The 27,624-nt window shown below is 39.1% G+C and overlaps 6 protein-coding genes, 1 non-coding gene and 2 pseudogenes across 9 annotated transcripts; 7 read left to right on the top strand and 2 right to left on the bottom strand.

The window, feature by feature from the left end:
• Positions 1–2,201: 2,201 nt before the first annotated feature.
• LOC126785723 (uncharacterized) lies at positions 2,202–3,431 on the top strand. The gene has a single exon (XM_050511349.1). The coding sequence runs from the start codon at positions 2,202–2,204 to the stop codon at positions 3,429–3,431; it is 1,230 nt and encodes a 409-aa protein (XP_050367306.1).
• Positions 3,432–4,971: 1,540 nt separating this feature from the next.
• On the top strand, positions 4,972–5,043 carry TRNAG-UCC (transfer RNA glycine (anticodon UCC)). Its single transcript has one exon. It is a non-coding gene; the product is annotated as a tRNA-Gly (tRNA).
• Positions 5,044–5,055: 12 nt separating this feature from the next.
• On the top strand, positions 5,056–8,675 carry LOC126788320 (uncharacterized). The gene is made up of 6 exons (XM_050514296.1): positions 5,056–5,329; positions 6,319–6,489; positions 6,806–7,412; positions 7,538–7,612; positions 8,027–8,169; positions 8,300–8,675. Exons 2-6 carry the CDS (start codon positions 6,391–6,393, stop codon positions 8,453–8,455), a joined length of 1,080 nt encoding a protein of 359 aa, XP_050370253.1. The 5' UTR covers positions 5,056–5,329; positions 6,319–6,390; the 3' UTR covers positions 8,456–8,675.
• A 372-nt stretch (positions 8,676–9,047) lies between these two features.
• LOC126786195 (uncharacterized protein YNL011C) lies at positions 9,048–16,576 on the top strand. The gene is made up of 12 exons (XM_050511947.1): positions 9,048–9,410; positions 9,469–9,579; positions 9,753–9,849; positions 9,971–10,014; positions 10,180–10,336; positions 10,742–10,813; positions 11,204–11,287; positions 11,567–11,668; positions 12,036–12,083; positions 12,237–12,362; positions 16,168–16,260; positions 16,429–16,576. Exons 1-12 carry the CDS (start codon positions 9,073–9,075, stop codon positions 16,546–16,548), a joined length of 1,392 nt encoding a protein of 463 aa, XP_050367904.1. The 5' UTR covers positions 9,048–9,072; the 3' UTR covers positions 16,549–16,576.
• Positions 16,577–16,946: 370 nt separating this feature from the next.
• LOC126786192 (senescence-specific cysteine protease SAG39-like) lies at positions 16,947–18,813 on the bottom strand. 3 transcript variants are annotated; one of them, XM_050511946.1, is made up of 4 exons: positions 18,672–18,813; positions 18,364–18,473; positions 17,700–18,186; positions 16,947–17,590 (listed from the first exon to the last, which is right to left on the bottom strand). In XM_050511946.1, exons 3-4 carry the CDS (start codon positions 18,124–18,126, stop codon positions 16,995–16,997), a joined length of 1,023 nt encoding a protein of 340 aa, XP_050367903.1. In that variant the 5' UTR covers positions 18,127–18,186; positions 18,364–18,473; positions 18,672–18,813; the 3' UTR covers positions 16,947–16,994. The 3 variants fall into 3 exon arrangements, with proteins under 3 accessions (XP_050367903.1, XP_050367902.1, XP_050367901.1); XM_050511945.1 differs by having other exon boundaries at positions 18,565–18,792; XM_050511944.1 differs by having other exon boundaries at positions 18,364–18,792.
• Positions 18,814–19,366: 553 nt separating this feature from the next.
• LOC126785908 (zingipain-2-like) lies at positions 19,367–20,814 on the top strand. Its single transcript, XM_050511587.1, has 2 exons — positions 19,367–19,814; positions 20,228–20,814. Exons 1-2 carry the CDS (start codon positions 19,367–19,369, stop codon positions 20,812–20,814), a joined length of 1,035 nt encoding a protein of 344 aa, XP_050367544.1.
• A 314-nt stretch (positions 20,815–21,128) lies between these two features.
• On the bottom strand, positions 21,129–21,523 carry LOC126785910 (cysteine proteinase inhibitor 5-like; annotated as a pseudogene).
• A 2,604-nt stretch (positions 21,524–24,127) lies between these two features.
• On the top strand, positions 24,128–25,288 carry LOC126785722 (ervatamin-B-like). Its single transcript, XM_050511347.1, has 2 exons — positions 24,128–24,578; positions 24,711–25,288. The coding sequence occupies exons 1-2, from the start codon at positions 24,128–24,130 to the stop codon at positions 25,286–25,288; spliced, it is 1,029 nt and encodes a 342-aa protein (XP_050367304.1).
• A 1,162-nt stretch (positions 25,289–26,450) lies between these two features.
• Positions 26,451–27,624, top strand: LOC126785909 (zingipain-2-like; annotated as a pseudogene).

Below are 27,624 nucleotides of genomic sequence, written 5' to 3'. Positions count from 1 at the left end.
CTCAAATTGTCAATTTACACCCCGAACTTGTAAATGTGAAAATTTGCCTCCTCAATTTGGTAAAAACTGTCGATTTGTGGTCACATGTCATGCACATGATGTGCATTTTTGTTATTAAAAAATGAAATAAATATTAAATGATAAAAATGTCCATCATGTGAATGGCATGTGACCACAAATTGGATGAAAAATGTTAAATTTAATGGTTAGGGTGCAAATCAACAGTTGTTGCCAAGTTGATGAGGCACATTTTCGCATTTACAAGTTCAAAGTGTAAATTGACAATTTGAATCAAATTCAGGTGTATTTTGACAATTTTACCTAAAAATTAACTAGACTTCGGCGATAGGTAAAACCAATGACTCTAAACTACTTTGGCGATAGGTAAAACCAATGAGATTAAAGTATTAAACTCCTTGCGATAGGTTAACGCGAAAGTCCACAATTGTGGCCAATATAAGCTGATGAGTTGCCTTCATTACAGGCCAATGTGCTGCGCTCAACTACTTTATTTTCCTACCTCTTTGACATCTTATTATGAGGATTACGACCTTATTTTAAACAACAGAAAATGCAGAAAAAAGACGTTTGATCGAGCCAATTATTTACTAGGACGACTCGTATCAAACCTCTCATCTGCAACTGTGTAGAGGTGGTCCTTACTTTACACATCAAGTTTTGTCTAATACACTTTCCAATTAATCATATTTTAGTGAGAATATAACTCATTTGGAGTATGGCTAGATTCAATTGATCATATATTGAGGTAAGACTCAAAGCTATGTATACAATATTAGGGTACCAACAAAACATATAAACTATTTGATCCCATTTGAGTTCCCCCTTTTGATCCCTAACTTAATCAAACTTGATTATATGAGAAGGATAAGTTTGGTACTTTCGTAGCACATTTATTTTTCTTATGGATTAAGGCCTACCGCTTATGGTTGGTTTTATTTCGGGGTATATAGTCAAAATTATGTACAACCGAATTTTCCTATATAGTCCGCCAGATAAGTCAGAAATCTTTTTTTTTTTTTCTGTTTAGGGTTTCATGGGTTTTGGCAAAGTTCTGGCCTTGTGTGCTCGTGTTCTTCTGAACTAGCTAATGTTATCAAAGATGGGATGACCATAAAAGGTTGGGAACAAGTTGTTTCTTGTGGATTTTTTTATACTAAATCAGGAAGAAGCATGCAACGTAACTACTGATAATAGGGACAAGTTTTGTTTTAGGGTTTCAGTTGAGCAACCAAATTGTCAAAAGTTAACCTCACCCTGATATGAACATCTAACCAAACCTGTATATTAATAGTTGACCAACGGGGAAGGTTTCTTTCTAACTTGCACGAGTATTGACTTGCATCCTAAAATCAGTAACCCACTAAAGTTCTCAGAGTTCAAACTGCAATTGCCTTGACAACAAAGTGACGAACTCTCATCATATCCTTGCATACAGTCATTTGCGATGAATTATTGGGAACAAATTACTTGCGTAGTCTCATTTGGATCCTTCCTCAAGAGGTCACTTGACTCTTTAAGCTAGAGACAATCAAACAATTACAGTAACGGTTGCAAGCGTTTTTGTCACATCCAAAAGCCACAATTTAACGGAACCGATCAAAGCAATAGGGCCTACGCTCGGTGTCCCCTGGCCTTTGTTTCTTTTTCCAACTCTTCTCTGAATGGTTCTTCAATGGAAACTCGAGTAGCCGCGTGTGCATTTTTTTTCCAATTAACAGAGTAACAGTCACAGACTCACAGTGTTCCCGCCAATACCATCAAGAAATCCCAGGAACCTCATACTTGAGTTCGCAGCCTTCGCTACATATTCTACTTTTGGCTGGCGGCCTGGCGCTTATCATCCATTTTCATAGATCAGGTGGAACAGAAGAGGCTATTGAGTTTACACTGAGGACTGATCGAGGAAGACCGTAAGTTTTTCATGGATGCCATGCACATCGGTCTATAAAGCACATTAAGGTGATAACACTTACTAAGAAAACTCCACAGCAGGATTTGGAAGCTCAATGCAAGGAGTTACTCCTGCTTATTTTGAAGATTTGAAGGTAAGTTGTCCTTGTTACACTATGTTCTCCTCCAAGTTTTGTGCTTTTTTACTTTTCGAGCTATAGCATGTTAGTAATGTCAGTGATATTTTGGAATGTGGCAGGTTTGTTAGATGAGGTCGCAAGGGCACACGTATGTTGAGGTTGGCTGCTGCTAAGGTCACTCTCTTACGACCAAACCCTTGGCCTTTTAATGATGGTGTGGTGTTCTTTAACAATTCGTACGAGACTGATAAAGTGTTGGTGACTCCGGATGACAGTAAATGTAGGATGTTGGAGTCTCGCGGCAATGACAACAGTCTTGCTATTGCCAAGTATGGGGAAAATGTGGAAACCAATGGCTTTGATCATTTTGGTGTTGATGGTCTTGAATGTAATGAGTTTGTAGATTCGCCACAGTCGCATTCAAGTGGAGTCAAATCCCTTGTTGTGAGTTCCACTGCAAATGGAGCAAATTTTCCTGTGGTGATCCCTGGTGTTGTGGTTAGGGATGAAATTACTGATTTGGGAGTGAGAGATGTGGGTTTTGGAGAAATTGCTGCAAGGTTCCTTGGGAAAGACTGTATCTGTAGAATATGGTGTGAATGGTTGGAGGTAAAATCTGTAGACAGTGAGGATTTATGTAAAGTTCCTGAGCACGATTTCGCTGTTGTTACCTTCAGTTATAATATTGATTTGGGTAGAAAGGGGTTTCTTGATGACGTAAGGATGTTGCTCTCATCCAGCCCTAGAAGAGAATCAGGGAACGGTGAAGGCACTGGTTGTAAGAGAAAGAAATCCTTTTCTGACCCTGAAGATATCAGTGACTCTCTGAATAATCAGTACGACTCATTTGGGGAAGATTCCTATGCTACCAGTGGTGCATCTAGGTTGATCCTAGACCACTATGATGATCAGCTACTGAATTCAAGATTTATCTTGAACAAATCTATAAGGCGAGAGCTAAGACGGCAACAGCGTTTAGCGTCAGGAAGAATGTGTGATATCTGTCAACAGAGGATGCTTCCTGGGAAAGATGTAGCAACTCTCATGAATATGAAGACAGGAAGGCTTGCTTGCAGTAGTCGAAATGTGAATGGGGCTTTTCATGTGTTTCACACTTCCTGCCTTATACACTGGATACTTCTGTGTGAAGTTGAGATAATCACGAATCAGAATACTGGTTCAAAAGTGAGGAGAAGGTCTAGGAGGAAAACTGCTGCCAAGTGCAATGGAAATGATGCTCAATTGAAATCTTTGAGCCCACAAATTTATTCTGTGTTCTGCCCAGAGTGCCAGGGTACTGGTATTGTCGTTGATGGAGATGACCTGGAGAAACCGAATCTTCCTGTCTCAGATGTTCAAGTACAAGATAAAGGTGAGTGACGCACGTAGAGCATGGATGAAGAGTCCTGAAATGTTGCGGAATTGCTCGACTGGTTTTCATTTCCCCTCCGATGAAGCAGGAATCCAGGAAAAGGTGAAGCCGCTGAAGTTGCTGCATTTCTATAGAGCACATGAATAGATAGCTGGCTTCAAGGATACAATGGACCCTGCAACTGTGCTTAGTTTCATTCCTTAAAAAAAAAAAATCTGTGTTTTAGTTTCAGAATAGCATGTAAATTTCTTTTAACTACTGTCTTTCATGCGTAACCCGAGATGTATATGTATGATGAATGGACTTTGGAGTGGACAGAACTAGATGGGTAGCGGGCCTTTTGCTTTTGTGGACGTTCCTTTACAAGACTACAGTACTTATTCATAAAAAAAAAAAAAGGTTTGTTAGATGAGTTGCAGGAGCATGTAGAGTAGAATGACGGGTAATGGAAAATATGGACCTTAATTCAGGCAAAGATCTTGAAGTGCCAGAAGCTGCACTCTGGCCTCTGGGGTCTTCTTGAGCTTGTGGTCAATGATGCATTAGCTGAAAAATATATATTTCTGAAGCAGCTTCTTCAAAACCGTCATGACACTTTTCAGTTTGATGTCTCCTGGAGAGCTTGGAGCAGCTAGAGAGGAGAGAGAGACGGTAGACTTTGGAATGCCTGCTAGGGCCGGTCCGTAATTTTGTGAGGTCATGTGCGGCTTACCTATTGAGGCATTTTTGTCCTAATATATACATAAAGAAAAATAAATAAATAATATACTAAATCTTCTAGCAAAATGGGTATTATCATATCTTCTGTTTACAAAGTCATTTATTAAATTCTCATAATCTATTAAATTATGTTTACAAAAGAACTGTATTAGAAGTCGAGAGGGTCTTAGATGCAAAGTCATATATTAAACTTTCATAATCAAGTTTTTCTAAAAACTTGATTAATGAAAGGGGGTTGTATTAGAAGTCAAGAGGTTTTTTTTTTCAGTAGATATGCGATCTTTTGAGTGTTGAAATCGTGGACTTAAGGGATGAAAAACAAAAAAAAAAATTCGAGGAAAAATAGGGTGTTGGAAGGTGCGTGTCTTAGCCGACTGAACTATCAATTGACTTTTAATTAATAACTTTTGTATTTTAAGTAAGCTTAAAGAAGTTTTTTTTGGCCCTCTTGCACAAAGGGCACACTGTGAAAGAAGGGGCTTATTGTTGTCCCCGGGGAAGATGCACCACCAGTCCACCACCTGATGTTACAAGCGAGCATGGGTTAGAGCATTATTAGCTGGGAACTGAAGAAGTTGTAGCGACAAATTTTTGACACTTCCTCCATCTGTTAGTCAATGTTAATTCAACTTTCCTACGTGAATTAGGAAATTGCAGGAATACTCTATATGAATTAAAGAATTCTTACCGTCGTTACCGACTGAAAAGGAGACAATATACCGTATCAGTATCACAATGTCTTGGATAATTGAGCTGATCCAAAAATGTTTGGTCAATTGAGGACCATTTATAAGTGAGGTACTATTTTGAAGGAAAGGGAATTAGAAAGCGTCTGTAGTCCAACGGTTAGGATAATTGCCTTCCAAGCAATAGACCCGGGTTCGACTCCCGGCAGACGCATTTGTTTTCTCTTCTCTCAACAAGCTTTTGGTTTTAGAGAGACCTAGTTATGATCAAGTCCTACTTCTGTTCTACTTTTTCATATGGACACCCTCTTCTCTTCTTGTCTTGTTTCTCACTCCTTTAGTCAAGATTGAACTCAAAGGATTTGCGATCATCTAAACCCTTCTCTTCTTTTTCTCGTTTACCAAAATTGTGTTCTCTACTCTACTCAAATTCAACCCTGTATCTACTGAATTCCGGCTTCTCTAAACGTTTTTAGCTTCTGGGTTTCTCTGCATTCTTGGTAAGTGACCAAGTTTGATGCTGTTCTTGCTTTTGTTTTGTTTTTTTTGTTTTAGCTGAGTTTGAGGTTTTACTGCCTGTTGATCGATCAAACATGGTTACTTTGTTGTTCTCCGATAAACCCTAAACCCCGAAAACTTGAGGATTGATTGTTTAAGGTTTCTTCTGAAATCGGTACTAAAGTAGCTCAGGAGGCTTTACTATGTTGTTTAGCTTAAACTGCATATATTGTCAGCTTGTTAATGCTTCTTAGTATTTATTTATTTTTGGGTAAGTTTCTCTGGAAATTTGAGCTGAATTGCAATTGTCATATCCCTGTTCTTATGTCGTAGTTGAGATTGATCAAAGTTTGAATTTTTATTCTTGTTGTAGTCGGGTTTATGATCAGTGGGATGGATAATGGGATTCGGTTTAGTTATACTTACTGTGATGATACCAATTGATATAATTTTCATGTGATCTTGGCGACAGGAGAAGCATTGTACCATAAGCATATTGTTTAGCTCAAAGGGTATATATTGTCAGCTTGTTAACGGTTCTCATCAGCAATTTTTGTTTTTTTTTTCTTTGGTGAATTTCGAAATTTGTGCTGCAATGGGAATTGGATTCCCCTTGTTCTTATGTAGTAGTTGGGAATGATCAAAGTTTCAGTCTTTGTTCTCGTTGTAGTCGGGTTTTCACCCCGCAGTTTATGATCAGTGGGCTGGATAACGGGATTTGGTTTAGTATAACCTATTGTGATGAGACCAATTCAATCTTGGCGACAGAAGAAGCACTGTGGTGCATACATTTAGAGTGTTGATAAGCATATATGACATGTCTGGTTTTTTATTTTTCGGCGAAGCAATTAGTGCCAACTTTTTCCTTTTATATATGGCCATAATCACATCAAAATTAGAATCACATTATAATTGGAAAAAGAACAGTTATTTTTGTTACAGGATATGAAAGTGTTGATCCCTGTTATTAACTCGGTGTGTTTTGCTGCAGATTTTGTAGTTTGTGAAGTGCGAGGTTGATCATATCTTCAATTGCTTTTGAAGTTGATTATAATTTACATTCATGGAGAAAACAAATACTTTTAATGGCATAGCATGGTTTGAGAACATTTACCAGACGTTTGACGATGTGTACCATGACATGGATGGAATAATGAAGCAGGTAGTGGATTATTGTGTGATTTGTAAGAATATAGATTCTATAATTTGGTTTTATCGTACAAGTTTTTGTCCAACTATGGGTTTTTCTTCCGGCTTAATTTTTCAATGGGGTTCTTCCATCTTATTCTTCTGCGTCTTCTTCCTTGATTTCGAGTGAACATTGTTTGCCAAAGTTTTGTTATATTTCTTTTAACTTCTTAAGTCGATGCGGATGTGCCTTTGTTGATTTGTTGCTTGGATAACTCTAGCTCTTGGTCTATCCATAGCTCAGCTACATCATCTCTGCTCACACGGATGCTATCTTTGCCCTTTCTCAGGCTGAAAGCCAGTTGGTGACAGTGGGTACCAATGTTAAAAACTTTTTCTCAGATTTAGATGTAATAAGAGATGTACTCCCTCAATCTTCAGTGAATAAAACTCCAGGGGCTGCTCCTGATACATATGTGGTACAGACAACTAATGATGCAGTGGATGTTAAGTCAGCGGTGGGTAGTGATGGAGGCCATGGTGATGAAGTCCACATAGGTTCAGTTGAAGCTGACACGAGCGTTGCTTCTGGTTTATCATTAGGACAAATTGATGATATTAAGAAACTATTTCAGCTCCAGACACCTGACAAGTTAAATGCAAGCAATGCTGATCAAGACATTGGAGCCCAATTGTTAGTTCCTGCCTCAGATTATGTAGGAGATTGTAAATCTGTCATGGAGGCAGAGGACAGAAGTACAAACCTTGTTGATATGTACAATGAAGATCAAGACATTGGATTGGATAGTGGAGCCAAGTTGTTAATTCCTGCACCTGATGATATTGGAGCGGAGGAGAGAACTAGAAACCTTGTTGATATGTCTTCAGAAATTCCTGATGAGACACGACTCTCTAATGCTCTTGAAATGGACAATCTCTATAAGAAAAACACTGCAGGTACTGAACCTTGTCCTCAAGACAGACCAATATGAGGGATATCTAATTGTAAGTTCTTTTGTTGATCTTTTACTTAAAATTTGGTTTACCTTTTACTGCCGACAATTTTCCCACATCTGCAACAGAGGCTGAGTGGCTTAAAATGTGCGATGCTTCTAGTTGTGATCAATCAGAGACAACCAGGCATTATATTAGCAGTGGTAAATCATCATTTCATTAATACTTCTAATATACTTGCTTTGTATTGCCATGTTGAAATGTGTTGTAGTATGGCAAATATCTAAAATTTTAATTCCTGTGCGACACTTGGCAAGACATGTCAGTATTTTTTTGTAAGGCACTTGGTAATTGGTACGTTCCTCAGAAGATTAGGATTCACTTGTTATAATGCCTTGTTAAAGGTGGAAGCTCCACTCTCTGGTATTAGTAGTTTCTAGTTACGTTTAGAATCTGGATACGTGGTTGATTTTGAGCTCTCCAGTCTTTAACTCCTCAGCATGCACCAACTTTGATCAATATCTGCCACTTATTTCTTATCAGTTTAATGAATTGCTATATTAAGGATTTATATGTTCTCAGTTTTACTTAATGAAGCTCTCATATTTCCACTGTAGAAGGGGGAGATAATGATGATACCGACTCAGACTTACAAACGTTGAGATCATTGGAAAAGGAGCTTGGTGAAAGTTGCATTTTAGTAGATCGTACTGAATTTGAATGCAGTTGTGGTGAAGCAGCTAAACACAGTTCTTACAAGGTTTGTGAAACTAATTAACTGCTAGTTCGACAATGACTTGTACATCACCCTAAGCCATTTCATTCTCTTTAGATTTCACCCGCATTGGCACAACTGATATGTTTTGGGTCTTTCTTTATTTGGTTCCCAGAAAAAATTGAAGGATGCGTTTGCTGCAAAAATTAGACTCTTGAAGAACCACAATTATGGTGAACTGAAGAGGAACAGGTTACCAACACTAGCACCCCCGGAGAAGTCAAATCCGCCTGATAATGAATTCTGTGAATCTGACTGGGAAATTGTGTAGATAATAGTTTAAACCACAACATATGAAATCTACCTACAATGATCCTGCCTCCAGATTATCCTTGCCTTCAAAAGGTTGTAAACTACAACTTGTAATTATGCTTCCATTTGCATCGTCCCTATGCAAATTTCTCAAAATAATTGTTCATACATATTACGAATGAATTTCATATTTAACTCTTCGAAAGCGTGTTACGGGTGATCATTATTTCCCTTCTTTTTGGTGACCATGTCTTTTTTTTGGTTATGTTTTCTAATCTAAACTAATTAATCTAGCTTTCATACTCGAATGAAATTCCCTCACTCTATACTGACAAGATTTCTATCACATTAACTTACCGATCAATTTTGTCCGATAGGAAGGGAACATTGTTGGTACTGCTCGATACTCATGGTGATATGTGTAACTTTAACGGCAAAATGTCACTAGACCATATCAACTTTAAACTCATGCCTCTAAATCAAATTATTCCGGTACCATTACGATTAGCAATAAAAATCGGAAAATATAAAATTAAAAAAATGAAGAAATTCTCCCCACATTTTATTTTGTCATCCAAAAGGGAAAAATAGAAGGGGATAGAGGGCGCGGGTGAAGCAAAGCAAAGGCGCGGGACTATGGCGGAGAGTTGGTGGGGCCCCTCTCTCGCTCTCAGTCTCAGTCTCAGTCTTCCCCAATTTCCCTCCACCAGAGCTCCTCCTCCCATGTCTACCCTCCCTTCCCTCAACCCCAACCCTAACCCTAAGCATTGCCGCTCCTCCTCCACTCCCAACCCCTCCCCCGCCGCCGCCGCCCAGCCTTCTCTCCTCGTCTTCTCCGGCGGCACCGCCTTCAACGGCGTCGTCCAGGACCTCATGAATTTCACTACTCGCGTCGCGCACGTCCTTCCCGTCTCCGACGACGGCGGCAGCACCGCCGAGATCGTCCGCGTCCTCGGTAAATCTCAATTGAACGTGTGTTTGTGTAATTTTGTCTGGGATTAAGTGTTGAGCGGTGTTTGTCTGGTGCACTAGGCGGTCCAGATGCTTGAGATTGGCCGATAAAAGCACCTCCGAGGCCGTCGCCGTCCGGCAGTTGCTTGGTCACCGTTTACCGCTGGATCCACGCAGGGCCAAATCGGAATGGTGAGCATTTGTCGTTCAGCCAATGCATTTGAAATGAGGAACATGTTGTGATGGAAATGTTTTTACTCTTGGTCATTTCTACGTTACGTAATTTATATTTCCTTTTACTTTTACTTGGTAGGTGTTACTGTGGTGGGGTATTGATTGTATGCTGAGTTGAGAAAATTTGATAGGTATGATATTGTGGAAGGAGATCACTCCTTGTGGACAGGAGTGACGAAGCCTTACAGGGAAACCATTCGAGCTTTTCTCGTTTATTTTCAGAGTCAGGTGAGTTACCCAATGACATTGCTCTAATGTTTTCTTTAATGTGGCTGCGCAATACTCATCAAAATGATGGTAAAGTTTTTTTTTTTTTTTACTAAGGTCAATTGCCTTTTTCGAATTGCAGATTCTCCGTCGATCTGATGAATCGTTTTGCTTCAGTAATGGCAGGTATGAATATTGAGAACAGGGGGTGATTATATGAATATTAGTATCAAAGCTCCTTTTTTATTTCCCTACTGAATAGATTTTTTTTAGATAATGTACCTTATTATAACTGGATTCACTGTGCGATTACATTATTCCTTTACTGAATTGGCTACCAAATTTTTGCAGCATTGGGAATTTCTTCTTTGCTGGAGCACATGTCTTTTTTCGGTCTTTGGATGCTGCAATATTTTTATTTTCTCGAGTGTCAGATATCCCATCAGAAAGTCTGGTTCTTCCAGTGATTTCTACTAATGACAGGCTTACATTAGGATGTGAATTATCGGTATGATTATTGGCATACAACACTCATGTGCTTTTCAAGATGCATGCCCTTTGTCATGGTATTGGTTTTTAAATTCATCGAGATGCAAAAAATATGTTTGCCTAAAATCATTGTTGGATTTTCATTATATCTGCATATCCACTATCAACAACTAGAGGTTCAAAGGGCTCTACTCTAATGAAAAAAAAAAACATTTAAAGAGACTTTACACATACTCAGAGAACCTTCCAAATTCTGGAAATTCTAAAGATATATGAAACTAACTATTCGCTCATAAATAGATTGATTTTTGTTGAATTTTTTCATATCTCATCATTGGTTCAAGTAGCTAGTATAATATAGCTTGAAGAATTTGCTTATATTCTGTCACACTGATTTTTTTTCTTTGTGTGCTGTTATTTCCAGGATGGAACTATAATACGAGGGCAGAATGAAATTTCCCATCCAACCAATGGATATATGGCTCTTGTCAATAAGGTATCCGAATATATGATGTGGAAGTTTGGACCTATTGAATTTGGGTTTCTGTTAGAGAATTATTATAAAAGTTTGAGTTTACACCAAGACATGAAATAATTTAGAATGTTAATATGATATTGAGAACTTGAGTTTTTAGTGTCAGTGCTTGAGGTATAGTCTTCTGTTGTGGTAATGGTGTTTTCATTGTTGAAATAATGCTGCTCTAAGGAGGGAAAGAGTTCTGTTTCAATCTTATGAGACTTTTTATTTGTCAGTTCTGTTGATGAGCATCAGACCAATAATTAATCGACTGTGTTTGGACCTGATAATAGACGCTAATAATTTAACCAGCCAGCTTCTACTCACCTATTATCATATCTAATTGAACTGATGGCTTATGGTGGACAGGGAAGCTCTTCAGCTCCCGCACTCTCTTCGAGGATTAAGAGGGTATTCTACATGTCAAGTGAGGGCCAAAACTTGCTTCATGAGGTGAATGATACATAAAAAGATTTCTTTTTCTTTGGTGTGCCATGATGCAAATCTTTTGTTCTTGTTCTTGTACTTATATGGGTATGCAACATATGAGTCATTCTTTAAAGCATTTTCCTTTTCTCAAATACTCCAAGGTATTAACATTCCAAACATATCATCTTTATGTTAATATACTGCTTTGCCTCCCTTTTTCCTAATAATCAAACATAAATTACATCCTATGAAGTTTATGTTTGCAGTCTGAAACTAAAACTTTTAATTTTTTTTAATGAATAGGTCTTCCCTGCTCCAAACTCAACTGTGATTGATCAGCTGCGTAATGTGGATTGCATTGTTTATGCCATGGGTTCTCTCTTTACTTCTGTTTGCCCATCACTGGTAACTTCACTGGCCAATATGTTACACTTTCTTTTGGTTTCATTTATTACTTGTGTAGCTGAAACAAATTTTTTATAAGAGCTCTGATATCTATTGTTTATGCTTTTTTTTTTGTTCTGTTCTCTATTTCTTCATGGAGCTATTATAAGATTTACCTCTTCTTTTGAATCAAATTGTTCCGGAGTTACTATATTACACCCATGACATATATTGCATGCTAGATCTATAAGTCTACTTTTAAATTTTTACATTTACATCTTTTCTTCTCCTTAGAAGATTTGAGAGCCCAGCTGATGGTTACTTGATTTGAAATATGAGAAACCTATACGTTTATGTTAGTTATAATTTCTTATGTCTCATTTCTTAGGTGTTGATTGGCATTGGCGAGATTATATCTTCAAGGTCCTGCCCCAAGGTATGTAGTCATTGCTAGAGATGTCGCAAGATCCTAGTGTCATTAAGAAGCCAAATTTCCAGTGTTCTCCAGATTTGGCTTGTGTTTATGACTTTATGTATTTTTAGCCTGTCTAAGTTTTTGTTGAATCAATGTAGTTTGTCTTAATACTAGGTGCTTTTGTTAAATGGTACTCATGATCGAGAGACCAGTGGCTTCTCAGCTTCTCTCTTTGTAACTGCTATTACAGATGCTCTGAATCGAACATACGGAGGTCCGAATAACTGTCTCAAAAATCTTGTAAGTTACTTCATTACAGTGTCTCTTCTGTTTTCAAAACTCTTTTTATGGAATGAGAAAAATATACAAAACTCTGGAACACAGTTATGCTTACTAGTTAAATGCTCAAACTGGCATACTGAATCAATTTGACATGGCTGGGTACAGTTAGGGCTCGTCAAGCCCGGCCCGGCCCATGAGTAATGGGCCCGGGCCGGGCCTTAATAAATTTAAATAAGTGGCGGGCCGGGCCGGGCCGGGTATTTAAAAAAATACGAAGATCCAAGCCCGCCCACCTAAGGCGGGCCTTGCGGGTTTTTGCGGGCCGGGCCGGGCCTTGCGGGCTTTTACGGGCCGGGCCTTACGGGCTTGTATTAGAAAAAACAATATAATACTCTAATTTAAGGGTTTGAAACAATAAAAGAATTGTTAGATTACAATCTAAAACAAAAGTTACAAATAAATTCTGGTTTCGAAATATTGTCGATCGACACCAATAGATGTGATCGATATATATATTTAGGGACCGTGTAAAAATTTCATCCAATTCGGACCTCGTTTAACCGTCGGAATTTTTGGTCAACAAAAAAAAGTGGCGTTTTCACATAATAAAATCTCATTGACCGGGGCTTTACCAAATAGATTTATTCAGTTCGATCGCGCACGATAGGTAACAAAAATTAGGTGATTTCAAATATGTAAACAAATTTCCACATTCGCATCTTGGTAATTGGTCCTCCCTTAGGGCATATTAGTGTTGTTTTTGGTTTACCGTAAATTTCGACGGTTAAACGAGGTCCGAATTGCATGAAATTTTAAAATGATCATTAAATATATATATTGATCACATCGGATGGTGTCGATCGATTCCGAGAAGTTTCCTTCATATAGTCGCTTCATAATGTGATAGTTTTATTATAAACCTAATATAAGGTTATAATACATTAGTGGACACTTCGGCGATCGACAACTCAAATTCAAAATATGGTAGATCGACACCAGTAGATGTGATCGGTATATATATTTAGGGAACCCGTAAAAAATTCGTCCGTTTTGGACATGGTTTGACCGTTCGTACCAACGGTCAACTAAAAAGAAGCGTTTTGACATATTTAAACCTCATTGACCGAGGCTTTGCCAACTAGATTTCTTCAGTTCGACCGCGCACGATAGGTAACAAAAATTAGGTGATTTCAAATATGTAAACAAATTTCCACATTCGCATCTTGGTAATTGATCCCCCCTTAGGGCATATTGGTGTTGTTTTGGTTTACCATAAATTCCGACGGTTAAACGAGATCTGAATTGCATGAAATTTTAAAATGATCATTAAATATATATATTGATCACATCGGATGGTGTCGATCGATTATGAGAAGTTTCCTTCATACAGTCGCTTCATAATGTGATAGTTTTATTATAAACCTAATATAAGGTTATAATACATTAGTGGACACTTCGGCGATCGACAACTCAAATTCAAAATATGGTCGATCGACACCAGTAGATGTGATCGGTATATATATTTAGGGAACTCGTAAAAATTTCGTCCGTTTTGGACATGGTTTGACCGTTCGTACCAACGGTCAACTAAAAAAGAGGCGTTTTGACATATTTAAACCTCATTGACCGGGGCTTTGCCAACTAGATTTCTTTAGTTCGACCGCGCACGATAGGTAACAAAAATTAGGTGATTTCAAATATGTAAACAAATTTCCACATTCACATCTTGGTAATTGGTCCCCCCTTAGGGCATATTAGTGTTGTTTTTGGTTTACCGGAAATTCCGACGGTTAAACGAGGTCCGAATTGCATGAAATTTTAAAATGATCATTAAATATATATATTGATCACATCGGATGGTGTCGATCGATTCCGAGAAGTTTCCTTCATATAGTCGCTTCATAATGTGATAGTTTTATTATAAACCTAATATAAGGTTATAATACATTTGTGGACACTTCGGCGATCGACAACTCAAATTCAAAATATGGTCGATCAACACTAGTAGATGTGATCGGTATATATATTTAGGGAACCCGTAAAAATTTCGTCCGTTTTGGATATGGTTTGACCGTTCGTACCAACAGTCAACTAAAAAAGAGGTGTTTTGACATATTTAAACCTCATTGACCGGGGCTTTGTCAAATAGATTTATTCAGTTCGACCGCGCCCGATAGGTAACAAAAATGAGGTGATTTGATATATGCAAACGGCTTTCAGCATTCACATATTTGTAATAGGTCTTCCCTTAGGGCATAATAGTGGTGTTTTCGATTTATCAAAAATTTCGACGGTCAAACGAAGTCCGAATTGGATGAAATTTTTACAGGGTCACTAAATATATATACCAATCACATCGGCTGGTGTCGATCGATCCCGACAAGTTTCTTTCATATAGTCTCTTCATAATGCGTTAGTTTTAATATAAACCTAATATAAAGGGTATGATACATTAGTTGATGCTTCGGCGATCAATAAATCTAGTTCAAAATATGGTCGATCGACACCAGTAGATGTGATCGGTATATATATTAAGGGAACCCGTAAAAATTTCGTCCGTTTTGGATATTGTTTGACTGTCCGTACCTACGTTTAACAAAGAAAAAGGCGTTTTGACATATTAAAATCCTCTTTGACCGGGGCTTTGCCAAATTGGTTTCCTTGGTGCGACCACACACAATCGGTGACAAAAATTAGGTGATTTCAGATATGCAAACGACTTTTGGTGTTCACATTTTGGTAATGGGTCTTCCCTTATGACATATTACTATATTAGTGTTGTTTCCGGTTTACTAATATAGTAAACCAAGAAGTTTCCTTAATATAGTTGCTTCATAATGCAATAGTTTTATTCTAAACCTAATAAAATATGTATGTATAATATTTTATTATTTGGCGGGCTTTTACGGGCCGGGCCTTGCGGGCTTTTGGCGGGCCGGGCCTCACGGGCCTTACGGGCTTTTGGCGGGCCGGGCCCACGGGCCGGGCCGGGTTTCACACCTCTAATTTAAGTCCGGCCCTCTACCCACGAAAGCGGGTTTTGGCGGGTTTTCTCGCGGGCCGGGCCGGGTAAAAGCCCGTCGGGCTTGCGGGCCTCCGCGGGCTTTTCGGATCCGCGGGCTAAATTATGAGGCCTAGGTACAGTTGCTCTTAGGGCTGGGCAAAAAGCCCGAAAAAGAAAAAAAACCCGGACCGGACCGCCGGGCCCGTCCGGGCGGGCCGGGTTTTTTGCCGGGCTCATATGTTGTCATGTGATAAACGGGCCGGGCTTTGTTATGTCCGGGCCGGTCCCGGGCCTTCAAATTTTTAAACAAAAAAACCCGGAAACCCGGGAAATTAGGTGTTATTATGTAATTGGCTTTTCGTAAGTGATCCTAAACTTATAGAATAGATACAATGACACTTGAACATAACCAAATAACCTTAAATTTAACTAATTTCAATCTCATGATTCCCATTGTCGTCGCCTCGCACTACCGATTCGCCGCAAACTAGCCAAAAATAGAGTTAGGCCCGGAAAACCGGGCGGGCTCGGCCCGGATGTTACCGGTCCGGGTTTTACCCGGTCCCTGCAATTAATTGACCCGGGCCGGGTTTTACCCGGGCCCTGATTTTTTTAGAAAAAAACCCGGCCCGTCACACTACAACCGGGCCGGGCCCGGGCCCTGAAAAAAAAATCCCGGGCCGGGCCCGTGCCCAGCCCTAGTTGCTCTGGTTTTCCTTTGGACATACAACTTTTAGATGCATCTCAATTGCTTCATTTATTTGTTGGTTCAAAATTAAATGAACATTTAGTTTAAATTACTTTTTAATTTTTATGCAGCCCAGTCACTATATCAATACTTTATTGGTGCCCAAAGATGGTGAGATACCTGTTAATGTTCAGTGCTTAGCTGATCAAGGAATATTTGAAGTGGTATGTAAGCTTTGAACTGGACTACTTAACATTTATTTTTTGAATGAGTGGCTTGTTCTATTGGTTTCCTTTTTGTGCGCATGATCCCCTGACTGCCAAAAATAATTTTAGTTTTTGTATATATAGACATCAAAGCTCAGACATGAGTGGTTTTCTTTTTCTTTGCAGATCGTTGTTGACTCTGTCCATGATCCAAAAGTAGGCTTGGTGTTTGACCCCAAGTCCTTAATACAAGCCCTTGATGATTTGATAGGCAGACACATGTCTACTAGTGTTAAGGTGGTCTAGATGATAAAAGTGCGGAAATTTTGTTCAGACCGGGGTATAGTTTCATGTGGCTTTTGTTCATAGTTTCATGACTGTCGAGGTACAAGTTTTATAGCAAGTTCATGTTTCCAGAGATTTTGCTTATTACTGGTTTTGATTGCAGGTATACATGTTTGCCACTTTGCTTTAACTGTTAATTGATCAGCACTTGCAACTTGCAACGATGTATGCGGCAAATTATACGGGCTTAATTTAGAACTGCATCAAGTCTAGTATCAAAGATCAGATGAGACATTACCTCTCACAATATGTTTTTAGATGCTGTACAGGATCAATTATAAATTCGTGAACTAGAAAGAAAGATGTCAGTCATTGTACAGAATCAATGGCTAGAAGATTGGATTCCGCATACAAACACAACTACTTGTACTGTTTGCAAAGGCCTTCACAGATTTCTATCATACTCATCAAAGAGTGGGGAACACCGCAAATGTTGCCAGGTTACAAACACCTCGCTTATCTCTAGTATTTCTTCTAATTCTCGCATAACCATGTTCACCCCAATGGGTGCCCCATGAATTCTTCAGAATCCAATAGTCTTGGCCGAGTGCAGTTGTACCGAAGCCAACTAGTGTACTAGTGTGGTTGATGTTACCTCTCCCACACTTCCCATCTGCATCCATAAAAATACCGCCTCTGTGTGCGCGAAATCTTTTGCTGGTGGAATGCACGACTACAACTGGTTGATGGTAAACAGCCTTAGCTAGAGCAACTTCATCAAACTCGGGAACAACTTCGTAACCAGAAATCTTCATATCTGGGCATGATTGGTTATCAGCAACCCTGTAAGGATGCTTTTCTTCAGTGATGAGTCCGTGATCTCTTGCGTAACTCATAGCCTCTTTGATCTGACTTATGTAACTCGCAATTCCTTTTATCCAGGAGGGCTTAGTACATGTAATTAGTTCTTTTTCGGACAAGTTCATAAGTTTCCCGTAAGGTTTATTGTAGAATGGGGTAAGCCCTTCCACTGCTGCTGCTGTTGCAAAAGCCCAACCACAATCTGCACATATTTTTCGATTATTACATAAGCCAACTAAGAATAAGCAACCAAATATTTTGAGAAATAGTTTGGGGAAAAAAGAAGTAAACTACAGCAATGATTCACTTACCACAATCTTTCTGATCCTTGACGTTGGTCACAGCTCCTTGAGTCCTCCAGTCCCAGTTTGGGGGAAGATCCTCGAGTTTAAAATCTTGATACCTAAAAGACGAGCTTGGCTTAAGCAACTCTGCACAAGTCATATCACTGAATGCATTGAGGGCTAATGCGAAACTGTGATTCCCTTGGCTGTTAAAGTCTTCTATATAATCCAAGTTCTCTTTGAATATAGCAAAACGTTTTGCTTTCTCCTCACCGCTCGAGTAAGTGCGTCCATGCTCTTCCATCCAGTTCTCAAATACTCGGGAAACATTCACGGAATCATTACCTTCAGAAATTAATGTTAGCGGCGTCGCTTTAGACACAGCTGAAGATCCCATCAAGAAGACGCATAATATTACAAGAGTCTTCTTCATTAAGTACGCATGGAAAGCCATTGCTTGCTTGAACAAGCTCTGATTTCTGAAAGCTTACTGATTGCCTATCGATCAAGTCCACTAGCACGGCCGTAAGAAACAAAAGAGTTATTTAGGGTTTTTCTAAGGCCTTATATATAGAAAATAAGAGAATCCAAATACCACAAGAAAACATATATTCATCACTATTGAAATAACAATAGATTCCCATTGTAAAAGTAGAGACGGAGAATAAGTTTAGGGTTTAGTTGGAATCACCTTGGGGATTGCGTGCGTGGCAGGTCTAACAACCCAGTTGCATGTGGAGGATATTGTATCGGCTGAAGCCATGGCTCTGTTGGAGGGTGTCTCTCTTAATTGCAAGCTCGCTGGGTTTTGAGGAGAGTGATTTTGGAGTCACATTCGAAACATGCAATCATGGATCTGAAGAATTCTACTTGTTCCAATTGGAAGACTTACCATATATACAACCGAATCCGGGAGAAAGTGGCCGGATTTGAGTATCACAACTGGAGTTGGATACCCAGAAAAGCAAATAGTGCAGCGCATGTGGCTGCCCAGCTTACCTATCCGAGTGAAGGTTCTCTTAATTGGACAACACCAACTCCTCTGCCTCTTGTCTCGGTTCTGCGAAACGATGGCCTCACCAGACGTCCCCCGCCGGAATCTTCTAGCTCTATAGCTTAGTTTTCTTTTGTTCTATTGCTGTCTATCTGTATTCTAACTTGGTCCGAGTTAGTTGAGCGCTTCAACTTTTCGCTTTCTTGTTTGTACTTGTGGGCTTAGCTCTTTTTGGGCTTTGTCTTTCTTGAGCTGTGTCCCTAATGAATTATTCATTTTCAGAAAAAGAAGAAAAATGGTTTAGGGGAATTATGAGTTCATTGTTTCATAGCTGTTGAGGTACAAATTAAGTTTAATAGCAAATCGCATGAACTCTTAATCTAAGAATCTGCAGAATCTAGAGGCAAAGTTCCAAAACTAGCCCACTCTAAGGATTTTTTTTTCCTGATTACTTATTACACATCATCGCATATACTCCTAATCAACCGCATCAGAAAGTTTCAACATAATAGAGAATGCGACTTGGTTGCCAAACCAGCACCAGATTGCCGAGCACACAGGAGAATAAGTCCATCCTTCTCTTAAAACTTCCACATCAATCACTGTGCATGGTCCGGCTGCTACTCTCATATATTACACCTATATATACACACACTTAGGCCTCTCCACTTTTCAGAAGTAACCTCATTTCAGCCTAACAATGGCTTTCATACTCAAAAGCTCAACAATATTATATGTGCTTCTAGTTTTTGGAATTTGGGCATCCCTAGCCTACTGCCGCACTTTGCCTGATGCTGAGCTTAATGTAATGGTGAAGAGACATGACCAGTGGATGGCTAGTCATGGACGCGTCTATAAGGACCATGTGGAGAAAGAGAAGCGTTTCAAGATATTCAAGGACAATGTGGAGTTCGTAGAGTCCTTCAACATGGGTGGAAATAAGCCTTACAGTTTAAGGATCAATGAATTCGCAGACCTGACTAATGAAGAGTTCTTGGCCTTCCGCAATGGATACAAGTTTCAGTCTCCAAATCTCATGTCATCATCTGGAACATTATTTAAATATGCCAATGTGACTGCAGTCCCGTCTAGTGTGGATTGGAGGAAGCAGGGAGCCGTGACCCCTGTGAAGGATCAGGGTTATTGTGGTAAGCCTAATACCCGGCCACCCTTCTGTCTAATTTTATTCAAGTATATACGATCTACACTGTTATGTTGTTAGAGAACTCCAAATTAAATTTTGCCCACAATATCTACATGTGAACAGATTATCATGCATGTCATGATCGATCTTCATCATAAGTAGCAGACGTACGTATTCATTTCCTAGCTAAACGAGTACTTGATAGCTTACACACTCGATCAGAAGGTAGACCATCACTTTTTGAAAAACCTTGATCCGAGTGGAATGTTCATCAGTTATTCGAGACCCACATCAAGCTTGAGATAACATAACATGTTAGATATATGTAGCAAGAAAACACTGAAGTGTGCGCTGTGATCTTAAGTTCTCAACATGTATCTTACTCAGGCTCGTAATGTCATATATTTATGTTCGTAGGATGTTGCTGGGCATTTTCTGCAGTGGCAGCTACAGAAGGAATTACGAAGCTAAAAACAGGGAAGTTGGTGCCTCTTTCGAAGCAACAACTAGTCGATTGTGACACTGTTAGTGCAGGTTGTTCGGGTGGTTTAATGACTTATGCCTTTCAGTTCATCATACTCAACAAAGGCTTGGCAGCTGAAGCAGACTACCCTTATCAGGGAATTGATGGGAGTTGCAGGAGGAACAACGAGGAAACTCCTGCAGCCAAGATCACTGGCTATGAGGTTGTGCCGGAGAATGAGGAGGCTTTGTTGAAGGCCGTTGCGAACCAACCAGTCTCCGTTGCAATTGATGCCAGTGGGGGTGCCATGCAGTTTTACTCTAGAGGGGTGTTCACAGGACAATGTGGAAATGAATTAGACCATGGAGTAACTGCAGTTGGGTATGGGACAAGTGATGATGGTACGAAGTTTTGGCTCGTGAAGAACTCATGGGGTAGAAGCTGGGGTGAAGACGGGTACATAAGAATCCAAAGAGATGTCAATCTTAGGGGAGGTCTTTGTGGTATTACTAAGCAAGCTTCCTATCCTACTGTTGACTAGCAAATAATCTTGATATATGATATTAATGGAGCTTACTTCCCTGCTTGAATTTTAGACGTACGATATATGGGATTACATGCATGCAGATTTCATGTCACAAAAATTTATGATGAAGAGCTAAGGTAAAAACATCAGAGGATCAAAAATGAAGAGCTTCGGCGAGTCACAAAACTAACCGTTATACATAACATATGCATTCAGGATCTTCAATCTTGGGTCAATTTCTTTATTATAGCTAAAACGAATAACGACATAGCAATAGAAATTGACGACCCCGTGCCACTACTAATTTCTTGTGAAAATATCACATAGTATTAGGTTTTAACCTGTTGAAAAAAGGTCAATTTCCTAAACTTGAGCCAAACCTTCTCCCAGAAGACGCACTCATAATTCACAGAGGAGGTAGGGGAGGAGGACTCATCCTTGACCGTGATGCAAGCTTATAATTTTCTCCCGATACAACCTGCCTCTCACCTCGAACCACGCTCTGAAACACCAGCGTCTTCTGAATTTGCTTGTTTAGCTCGGAGATGGCGAACTCCCCGATCTCTACCACATGCGGGTCGTGGATGTTCTGAATGGGGCTGTAAGCGCGGTAGTTAGGATCGTCTTCGGGGGTGGCGAGCAGGAGGTGACAACTCAGGCTAGCAAAGAGGCTGGCGAGAATGAGGAAAGCAAAGAGATCGTGGGAGAAAACACGCCTCTTCATGGATTCTACGAGTTTTGGCTTCAGTTTCTTCACTAGCTAGCTGGTGCATCATAAGTAATTATATACAGGAAGTACGTAGAAAAGGAGCTTGCCGCCTGTTGCAGCTTGTTAGAGCAAATGCACCGGTAGAGCGATCGGGTGATTGATTTGTCCAAAATCAGCAAATATGGAATGCAGCGGCAATTAATTGGTCAAGGAGAATTGCTGATTTGTGAATTGGTGTGCTGATTTTTGGCAACCGAATCGGTCATGCTAATTTATGGTGGCTCCCACATCTCACCCCATGTGTTGTTGTCTGCCTATCTACTTTCAATTGTTTTTTGCTGCCCTTTAAGCCTTGGATTCAATCTAAGGGCTATAAATCAGTCAAAACAATAAAAAAAAACTTTTGATTATTCCTCTTCTGTTTATTACTTCAAAATTACAGAAAAATCTGATTTTTTTTTACAAAACCCTCTATATACCTTACAATTGTGTGTCCTTACCTCTCCCTGTTCTTCCTCTATCAATAATTTTATTTATATGTTATTCACACACCCCAATAATATTAGCAAAAGTGGTAGATTGTATTGAAATAAAACCGTGTATAAAGTGTGTTAATAACAAAAAAATAATAGTGTTGATAATTAATTTTATTATAAGTTTGCTATTTATTCAAATTTAGAATGTGAATTAAATTAAAAAATGTGAATGATGGATTAGCATGCAAATTGCCTTCAATTGTGCATTAACAAAAGAGAGGCAATTGCCAATATCCAATGAATAGTAAATTAGCACTACCAATTTAATTGACAAATCAGCAATTGCGCATCCCAACGGGTGCATTTGCTCTTATGCGTGGCTAAGAGGCAGTGAATATTCGTGTGCGGAAATTAGAGGTTGTCTTTTTGGCAAAACATCTTAGTGTCAATAGTGTGCGTTTGATTACTTTGATAATCTAGGGTTATTTAGGCTGGACCAAGTGTATCATTCCTTTAACCACTATTTTTATAAACCAACTCACTGAAAGGAGTGAAAGCTAGCTACTGACCGATTACAATGACAGTCCAAAATAAAAGATCGATTACATAATAAACTTAATGGCACAAAAACATTTCTATATTATTTGATTCATTTATATATACACACACACATACACAAAAATTAGCTGTTGTAGCTAGCCTAAACGCTGGTCATGTTGTTGCAGCCGTTGGGTGCGGGACAACTAAAGATCGATCGAGGGCACCAAGTATTGGTTAATCAAGAACTCGTGGAGAGATAACTGGGCTCAACATGGCTATTTAAGAATTTTTAGAGATAATAATGGTCGTGAGCAGGAAGGTAAATCCGTAAATGTGGCATTTGCTATGGACGGTGCTTATCCAACTGATAACTAGAATATGGGTGGTTTTATTTGCAGACAAACTCAATATTGTGTGACTGCATATCATCTCCTTACACTGTTTCATGACCAATATCAATTTAAAAAATGGCTCGAAGATATGGCACCTATATTATTGGTTGAGGAAGAATTCATGGAGTGAAAAGGCTACATAAAAGTTCTGCTAATCCCCCATATGGTTTTTCTGGGATTGCCATCCAAGCTCTCTAACTGTAGCCAACCTATATATTACTCCAGTACGTTTCATACTTTGTATTGTGATATCTTAATTCTGGAATAAAGTCTTAAACTTTGTGATAGAGATTACAAGATGTTACTCACAGACAAGATGCTCAGAGAAGAGATTACATAAGATAAAATGCATGAATGTATATGATACATATACACGATCCATAGAAATTTCTTTTGTTTAGAAGTCCTTTTCGGAGTGGCTTTTAGTTTTCTAAAATGCATGATATGAGAGAAAATGCATGTAATTATAGTAAGGGTGTAGGGATAGTACGTTTGAGGAGAAATGAATTAGATGAATATTTCATCAAAGTCGATGAACAAGGTTTCATCTGAATGATAATGTTTCGATGAAATTCATTCAGATGAATTCAGTGCCGACCTCTAGATAAAGATATGAGATAAATTATAAATAAGGAAAAAGAAAATTCTCAGGGGATGAATTCATTGAATTATGTTAATGTTGAATTCATGCCCTGTCCGTATCTATAATAACTTAAATAAGAAGCCGAAACCAGGGAATTAATGAATCTAGACCTTTCTCATGCAATTAAGGTTTAATTTTCAAACGTGAACCAAATTACACAGAATAAGTTTCTTCCCTTAAATTTGTAGCTGTAACTCCTGTAAGGTTAAGGTTCAGCTGTATTGAGCTCTCAGCATTCATGTATCTCAAACATCCGACTCATTGACACAATCGCAATGCATTGCGAATAAAAATGGCACATCACAGAAAAGTTTTGCACAAGAGTGCCATTCGATCATGTGACATACATAGAGGGTTTCTTTTCTTCTTCTTTTTTTGGGTAGAAAACATACATAGAAGGTTGACATAATGAAAGATTAAGACATTAAATGATTTTTTTTTTGTCAAATTCCAAAGTTTTCTCAACGTTTGTTTTCTTGCATTCCTTTTATAACTGCCTAACTGGCACATATTATCTCCTATATTATAACCAAGTATTGCTTGTCAAAGAATTACACATTGAAGAACAATGTTGTCTGCACAAAACCTTTTTCGTGTTGCAATAATATTCAATATATTCATCATCTTGGCTACTATAGCTCATCAAGCCACATCTCAGGCGTTGAACGAAGCTTCCATTGCTGAAAAATATGACCAGTGGATGTCAATGTACGGACGAGTATACCCAAACAGTGAAGACAAGCAGAGGCGTTTCGCCATCTTCAAGAAGAATGTGGAGTTTGTGGAGAATTTCAACAAGGATGGGAATAAAACTTACAAGTTAGGCGTCAATAAGTTTTCAGATATGACCAATGAAGAATTCCTTAGACAACGTACTGGAGCCAAGATGCCAACCAACAGAAGCTTAACCTCATCCGAAAATACACCTTTCCGGTACCAAAACTTGGATGATGTTCCACCTCAGATTGACTGGAGGCAAAATGGAGCAGTCACCCCTATAAAGGATCAAGGAAAATGCAGTAAGTGATCCAAGCACCATATATTCAACCTAGCTTTCCTTGTTCTACCAATTCTGAAGTTTTCATCGCGTCATTTGATCAATTTTCTTGTCTAGTTCTTACCTAATTGGTTCATGAAATTCATGCATGCAGATTCATGTTGGGCATTTTCAGCAGTGGCAGCTGTTGAAGGGCTTATAAAGATCAAAACTGGAAAACTGCTCTCACTGTCCGAGCAGCAACTTGTGGATTGTGATCAGTTTAACCGTGGCTGTCAACCTGGTCGCATTGATGCTGCCTATGATTACATATGGGACCATGGACTAGCCAGTGAACAGGATTACCCATACTTCGGTAGCAAAGGTAATTGTGACACTACCAAGGCCAATAAGACGGTCACCCGCATAAGTGGTTTCACAATTGCGCCTCAGAATGACGAAGACTATCGACTTAAGGCTGTCTCCAGGCAACCGATCTCAATTTTCATCGACGCTAGTGGGGCAGCGTTTCAGCATTATAGTGGCGGTGTCTTCTCCGGTGATTGTGGGACGAACCTCTGTCACACTGTTGCCGTCGTTGGTTACGGGACTGAACAGGGTACCAACTACTGGATATTGAAGAATTCTTGGGGTGAGAGTTGGGGTGAAAATGGCTACATGAGAATTCTTAGAAGTGCTAATCCGCCATATGGTCTTTGTGGCATTAATATGGTATCTTTGTTTCCGTATTAGTTCGATTATAATACAGCTTTGTCAACCTTACTTAGACTTCTACGGAACTACTCTTGAGAGATCAGAAGACTATGAATTGGTTTATAAGAATTATGTCAATTTCAGAAAAAAAAATTATTAAAATAATAAATTTAGTGTTTTGTTAAATTTTCTAACTGCGTTTGATCTAATAATTCATTTAGCAATATCAATTAATCTTTCAAACTAAACCAAACTTCCCAATAGTACGTAAAGAAAATCTAGCTAGCTAGATATGGCTTATTAGATGCTAGCGCAAGAACACTACTAATTCATATGAGAAGAAACCCGTTCGTTTATATGCATAGAACGCAGCCAGTTGATAGATAATTATATATGATTGTGATGGATGATTTGAGGATAATGTGTTGCACAGTAAATTAAGAACCAATTATGAAAATGACGAAACCGTTCATACATATTGAACGCAACCAGTTAATGAATTAATTAATCACAGTGAATTACCCGTAACTATATCCCCAATGAACATAGTTACATAAAACAATGATAGATTATAGAGTAGCTAGGGTTTCAATTGTGTTTTATACCCTACTAGAATGACGTGATAAATGATTTGTAATGTCTACGTTAAAATGAAATTCATACAAACAATTATCTTCCTATTCATACTCATAGTCACATCCATATGACCTGATAAAGCTGTAAATGTGAATTTTATTTGCGGTGAACAATTATCTTCCTTACACTCATTACAAAGAAACCTCACAGCTAGCAGCTGACGTCTAACTTCAAAAACAGCTTTGCAGGACCTCGAAAACACTAAAGTAACATCAAGAACCAGAAATTTCTAGGTTTGGATGTTGAAAGTTGATGAACAATCAACAATGCGACATAGAAAAGGTGATGAATTTGAAGGACTTACTTTACTGGTGGAAGACTTGTAGGTTCATTGGAGTCGTTTGCGCAAATCAAGCCCAGACGCAACAATTTAAAGTCATTTAGTACTTGTTTTTTTCACACAGAAACTGGACTATGAAAAAGAGGTATCAACTTTTAGTGATCATCGGGTCGGAAACTTTGTTTTCTTTCCGATTTATCAATCAATCTATTGAACACATACCTAGACAGATGATTCCCTATATAAACCCCTAGATGGTATGCTTGCCTCTGCCAGAGCAAAAACTTGAAACCATTGACACAGTAGTTCACTAGTTCAGTACTGCTTTACGAACTATGGAGTTCAGTAGGAACCATTTGATCATTGCCACATTCATCATCTATGGGACTTTGGCTTCTCAAGCCACATCCCATGCATTCCAAGCTTCAATTGCTCAAAAACATGAGCAATGGATGGCAAGGCTCGGCCGCACTTACCCCAACATTGCAGAGAATGAAAGACGTTGCGCCATCTTCAGGAAGAATGTCGAGTTCGTGGAGAAATTCAACAGAGGGAACAGGACTTACAAGCTGAGCATCAACAAGTTCTCTGACATGACCAATGAAGAATTCATGAGACATCATACCGGATACAAAATGTCAACCAGCTCAAGTACTTCGACCTCATTCAAAAATAACTCTTTTCAGTACCAAAGCTTGTCTGATATAGATATTCCAAGTAGCATGGACTGGAGGGAACAAGAAGCTATCACCGGCATAAAGGATCAAGGTCGATGTGATAAGTGAACTAGCAAATAAATCACTGTAGTTCCATACTTGATCATATCTCATCTCAATTCCAAGTTCGAACTATGTGAATGCATCGTTTCTTGTATATACAAGTACACAACTATGTAGGTGCTTGCTGGGCATTTACAGTAGTAGCAGCTGTGGAAGGCATAACCAAAATCAAAACTGGTCAATTGATCTCACTCTCTGAGCAGCAACTTGTGGACTGCAGTCATCAGAATAGTGGCTGCAGAGGTGGTAGCTTAGAAAGTGCCTACGAGTATGTTGTACAAAACGGAGGAATCGCTCGTGAGGAAAATTACCAATACCAGAGCACGAACACTGAAACTTGCAACATTAATCAGGAAAGTGAGCCTGCTGCCCAGATCACTGCTTATGAGCAATGTCCCTTCCAGAAGTGAAAATGATCTACTCAAGGCCGTGTCCATGCAACCAGTCTCGATTAGCATTGCTGCACTGGGGTGTTCTCCGGTGACTGTGGTACTCACCTTGACCACCCCGTCACAGCCATTGGCTATGGAATGACTGAAGATGGAATCCCCTATTGGTTATTAAAGAACTCATGGGGTGAGCACTGGGGGGAAACTGGATATATGAAGATTCTTAGAAACAGTGATGCCCCAGATGGTATCTGTAGCCTTGCTATGAATGCTTTCTATCCGACTGCATAA

The sequence above is a fragment of the Argentina anserina genome, chromosome 3 (genome assembly GCF_933775445.1).
Source record: "Argentina anserina chromosome 3, drPotAnse1.1, whole genome shotgun sequence".
NCBI lineage: Eukaryota > Viridiplantae > Streptophyta > Magnoliopsida > Rosales > Rosaceae > Argentina > Argentina anserina.
This window is presented reverse-complemented; position numbering and strand designations above follow the sequence as displayed.